Here is a 5,079-nt window from a genome sequence, read left to right as displayed (position 1 = left end):
AACCCAGGGCCTCAGGCATGCAAGGCAAGCACTCTACCACTGAGCCACCTTCCCAGCCCTCCATGTCTTTTTAATCCTTGTACACTTTTTCCATGTGCTGTTCCTGCCTTCCCTGATCCTGTGTCCCTGCGTCATGGCTGTCACCTTGTACTTCCTGACTTGGTGTCTACATAGTGAGTCCACTCTGCACCGCTATGAGGTTCACCCCTACCGGACTCTCCCAATGAATCCTGGCCCTGAATTCAAAACCACTCTCAGGGTGAGAAGCTGACAGTGGGGGTGAGGGTAGGGAGGAGCAATTGCTCTGTGGAGAAAGGATGGGGAGAATTTCTGATGGATTTCAATGGTGTCCCTTACCATTTCCAATTCTCCCAGGTTCAGAACCTCGGTTGTTATGTGGTCCGTGGCCTCATCCTCTCTGCCCTCCTTCCAGCTGCAGCCCATGGGGGCAATTACTTCCTGTCTCTATCCCAAGTCGTCACGAGCAATGTGAGTCTGGGTGGGCTAGAGCATGTGGAACCTGGCTGCCTTGAGCTGGTGAACTCACTGAAGCCACAGATTTTGTACTACTTCCCTAGGCTGGCTGCTCTCAGGGCTCCTCTTCCTGTGAGATCTTTCTTTTAATATAATAATAACAACAACAACAACAACATCTATTTCTTGTGTATATGTGTGTGCTGGTCCTGGGGCTTGAACTCAGGGCCTGGGCACTGTCCCTACGCTCCTTTTACTCAAGGCTACCACTTGAGCCACAGCTCCTACTTCTAGCTTTTTTGGTGGTTAATTAGAGGCAGGATTCTCATGAACTTTCCTGCCCAGGCTGGCTTTGAACCATGATCCTCAAGTCTTAGCTTCCTGAGTAGCTGGGATTATAGATGTGAGCCACCAGGCTCTGGCTCAGAAGGGTGTTTCCATAGGCAAGCTGCATAGTCCAGAACCTGACGGAGCCACCAGGGTCCCTTGTGCATCCAGAGGACCTTCAGCACACGAACAGGCTGGTATGAATCGGGAGTGGGTGTCCAGAACAAGAATGCAAGCAGAGCAAGGTGTGGGGAGGGGAGTGTGGGAAGCCTTTATACAGGATCCTGATCTGGTCTCTCTTCTCATAGAATTTGAGCAACACGCAGTGTCAGGTGGTGAGATGCCACCTGGGGCAGCTGGCAAAGGGAGCTGAGGTCTCTGTTGGAGTTCTGAGGCTGATCCACAATGAATTCTTTCGGAGGGTAAGCCTTTCCTCCTCTTCTCCCCTCCTGCTTCTGTCTGACACATTGACATCCATTTTGGAGGTAAACAAACCCATGTAAAAATTTCAGTTTTGCTTCTTGCTGGCTATTGGACCATGAACAAGTCATTCATCTCTCTAATCTTCTCTATGTTCTTCTTCCTAACGTGTGTGTGCGCGCGCGTGCGTGCGTGTGTGCGTGCGTGCGTGTGTGCGTGTGTGTGTGCGCGCGCGCCTGCCTGCCACTCCTGGGGCTTGAATTCAAGGCCTTAAGCTCTCATTTAGCTTTTATGCTCAAGGTTGGCACTCTCCCACTTGACCCCACCCCTCCGCTTCAGCTCCTTGCTGGCCAATTGGCGTCTCATAGCTTTCCTTCCCAGGTAGGCTTCAAGCGACAATGCTTAGATCTCAGCCTCCTAAGCAGGTGGAATTACAGACACGAGCCTGATGGCTCTTTTCACATGTCCTCCCACCACTCTTCACAGGCCAAGTTCAAGTCTCTGACAGTGGTGAGCAGCTTTGAGCTGGGAACAGAGGAAGGCAGTGTCCTGAAGCTGACTGAAGCCTCCTGCAGGAGTGAGGTGGGCTGGAAAACAATGAGAGTGTGAAAACAATGGTGACGGGATGGGGTAAGAGAGGAGGCTTTTTCAGAGTCAAAATACCTCTGCTAAGAAGCAGCAGGTAAGTCAGAAATGATGAGCATTAGTATTCCTGTATTAAGGTTCCCTATGGGGGCAGGCTTTGCTATAATATGGGGTTAAGAGAGCTGAATAGATGCCTCATATGAAGAACAACTCTTACTGGGTACTGGTGGCTCACGCCTGTAATCCTAGCTACTCAGGAGGCTGAGATCTGAGGATCATGGTTCCAAGCCATCTCAGGCTGAAAAGTCCATGAGACTCTTTTCTCCAATTCACAAGTTAAAAGAAAAACACAAAACAGAAGTGGTGCTCTATCAAATGATAGAGCACCAGCCCTAAGTGGAAAAAGCCAAGTAAGAAGGAGAGGCCCTGAGTTCATGCTCTCTAATGGCATGCGCATGTGCAGACACAGACACCTGTGCATGTGTGCGTGCACGCACGCGTGCACATCCCCCCCCCCCACACAATTCTCTTCCCATCAGAGCCTGCTCGAGGTGATTCAGACTCGTCCTGTCCTCATCTCCCTGTGGATCCTTCTCGGCAGCATCCTGGGTGGGCTACTCCTGCTTGCTGTCCTTGTCTTCTGCCTGTGGAAGGTAGGCACGCGTGTAATGAGAAATGGGGAGCATGGCACCCACAGTTGGACAGGACTCGTGCCAGGTAGCTGGACAGTCTGTTGGTGTCATGCCCAGATCGCTTGCACCGCACTACACAAATGTTGATTGAGTTACAAAGCCAAATAAAATAAATCTGAACCTCATATTTTTGAAGAACAAAAGTGAAGACTGCAGATCAGTCTGTGGGCTGCGGGCAAGAGTCCCAATCAGGGTACGTGCCAAGGGCTCTTCTCTCTTCTTCTATAGCTTGGCTTCTTTGCCCGTAAGAAAGTACCCGGGGAGGAAAAAAGAAAAGAGAACATGGAGCAATGAATGTACAATAAGGCTCCAAAACCCCGTTCCTGGCAGCTTCTTCAAGAGCCTTGTGAAAAGAGAAGATCGGTTTGAGAAGTCAGCAGGGACAAGAAGAAGCTTCTGGACTCTCTCCCCAGACCTGCAGTCTTACTTGGTGATACTCTTGGCAAGAGATGAGACTTTACCTCAGACAAGAAGGGCTGGCACCGAACGCAGGCGTCCTCCCACCCCGGGCTTCCCTCCTTGCGATCCCATTCCCTAGTCAACATTGGGGTCTTTGTTTTCCGGGGCCTATTTGTCCCCATCTCCAGTAATCAAAAGAATGTTTGCCTGTGTCCCTGACTCCTTTCACATTCCCTTATCCTGTCTTATACTTTGTTAAGGAGGAGTCCTCCAGGTTATCTTCCTCCATTCCCCTGCTGTGTGTGTGTGTGTGTGTGTGTGTGTGTGTTTTACCTTCCTGCCTCCTCCTCACTCTACAGGAGGGAGCTGACATTGGCTTGAAAGAAGTAAAGTCAACATCTGCTGCTTTCCTGTGGAGCCTAAGTGATTCATAGAGCGGATGGGGAGAGTCCACAGGAAAAAAGGAGGGAGGAGGAAAAGCCACAAGAGACATTCTGTACAATCCCAAGGAACAGAGAGGCTTTTAGACAGGCAACTGCCATCCACGCCTGAAACCTGAGACTCCGTGGTACACTTGCCTGCCCTCAGGTGCTGGGGAAACAGAGCTGCCTCTAGGCTTGCTGGCACCACCTTCCCAAGCCTCGGCCTTCCTTGGAAGACCTGACTTTTTTTTTCCTGGAGCCAAGGGTCCCCCAAGTGGCTAAAGCTAAAATAGCAGAGAAGACAGGATACCCTAGGCAGTGTGTGTGCGTGTGCCTCTGTGTGTGTGGTATATGTGCATGTATGTGTGTGTACGTGCGTGTGTGTGTGTGTGTGTGTGTGTGTGTGTGTACTAGGGCTTGAACTCAGGGCCTGACACTCTTGCTTATTTTTTTCAATTAAGGCTAGCATTCTACCACGTGAGCCACAGCTCCATTTCAGCTTTTCTGGTGGTTAACTGGAGATTAGACAGACCTTCCGACACAGGCTAGTTTTATACCATGATTCACAGATCTTAGCTTCCTGAGTAGCTAGGATTATAAGAACGAGCTTCTGGTGTCCAGTTATCCTGGGCCTCCCTCTTTAACTGTACCAAGACTGAAGCGTGAGGATTACTACTTGACCATGGGAAGAACCTTTTCCTTGTCCATCCATGAGATTGACATTTAAAAGCCAGACACTAGGCTGAGCTCTCAGAAACAAGCCCTCACGTGTCCATCTTCGACTGTATAGCATTATAGCATACATAGCTCCTAGGGCAATGTTTCTGGAGCAACCTTGGTCATTTTTTGGGGGGGGTCCGGTCATAGGGCCTGAATTCTGGGCCTGGGCGCTGTCCCTCAGCTCTTCAGCTCAAGGCTAGCGCTCTACCATTTGAGCCACAGCACCACTTCCAGCTTTTTTTCTTTTTGCTTATGTGGTGCTGAGGAATCCAACCCAGGGCCTCATGCATGCAAGGCAAGCGCTCTACCACTGAGCCACCTTCCCAGCCCCACCTTGGTCATTTTTTAAAGGGGTTTTTATGATAGAATCAGTTTGTCAGCTCTTATGTGATGTTTACTGGAAACCCCCAAAGTAAATTCTATATTTAAACCACCGGTCTTGCTTCTATCTTGGTCACAACCAGCAAAGAAAATTGGATTTTCTCACTTTTTTTCCCAAAATTATTTTTTAGTGTTTTTTTTTAAATGTGCTGATGGGCTTGAACTCAAGGCCTTTCACTCTTGCTTAGTTTTTTTTTTTTTCTCAAGGTGGGCATTCTACCACTTGAGACACAGTTCTACTTCTGGCTTTTTGTTGGTTAATTGAAGATAAGAGTCTCATGGCCTTTCCTGCCCAAGCTGGCTTCCTCAGATCTCAGACTCTCAAGTAGCTAGGTTTATGGTCATGAGCACTCAGCCAGCAATTTGATTTTCAGAGATACTGAGAAACTTGGTTTCTTTTTGTGTCATCAGGATTTTGGATACCAAAATCAGTAATTGGTCTCCACAGTGCAACTCTGATTTAGCACTGGAAGAATCAGCACTCATTTCAAGTTAGACAGAGCAAAGATTCAGTTGCATAAGGGGAATATTGGCCAGGGAACCTGTCTTTCCAGGCTGTTCTTGAGGCCTGGATGAATGTTTATTTTGGTATGCATCTGACCTTCGGCAGAGGGCTACCTCCCTGGGCATTGTCTGTTTCCCAGCAGAGTAGACAATAT

At 49.0% G+C, this 5,079-nt stretch overlaps 1 protein-coding gene across 1 annotated transcript in view; it reads left to right on the top strand.

The window, feature by feature from the left end:
• Positions 1 to 2,792, top strand: part of Itga10 (integrin, alpha 10) — a 21,454-nt gene extending 18,662 nt beyond the window's left edge. The window contains exons 16-22 of the mRNA XM_013018224.1: positions 175 to 259; positions 376 to 489; positions 918 to 998; positions 1,110 to 1,223; positions 1,708 to 1,803; positions 2,346 to 2,459; positions 2,727 to 2,792. Coding sequence (XP_012873678.1) covers positions 175 to 259; positions 376 to 489; positions 918 to 998; positions 1,110 to 1,223; positions 1,708 to 1,803; positions 2,346 to 2,459; positions 2,727 to 2,792 — 670 coding nt within the window. The remainder of the gene's footprint in view (positions 1 to 174; positions 260 to 375; positions 490 to 917; positions 999 to 1,109; positions 1,224 to 1,707; positions 1,804 to 2,345; positions 2,460 to 2,726) is intronic.
• Positions 2,793 to 5,079: the final 2,287 nt, after the last annotated feature.

This window comes from Dipodomys ordii, unplaced genomic scaffold, assembly GCF_000151885.1.
Source record: "Dipodomys ordii isolate 6190 unplaced genomic scaffold, Dord_2.0 Scaffold39, whole genome shotgun sequence".
NCBI classification, from domain to species: Eukaryota; Metazoa; Chordata; class Mammalia; order Rodentia; family Heteromyidae; genus Dipodomys; species Dipodomys ordii.
The sequence above is the reverse complement of the archived record's forward strand: the minus strand, read 5'-3'. Positions and strand labels throughout refer to the sequence as shown.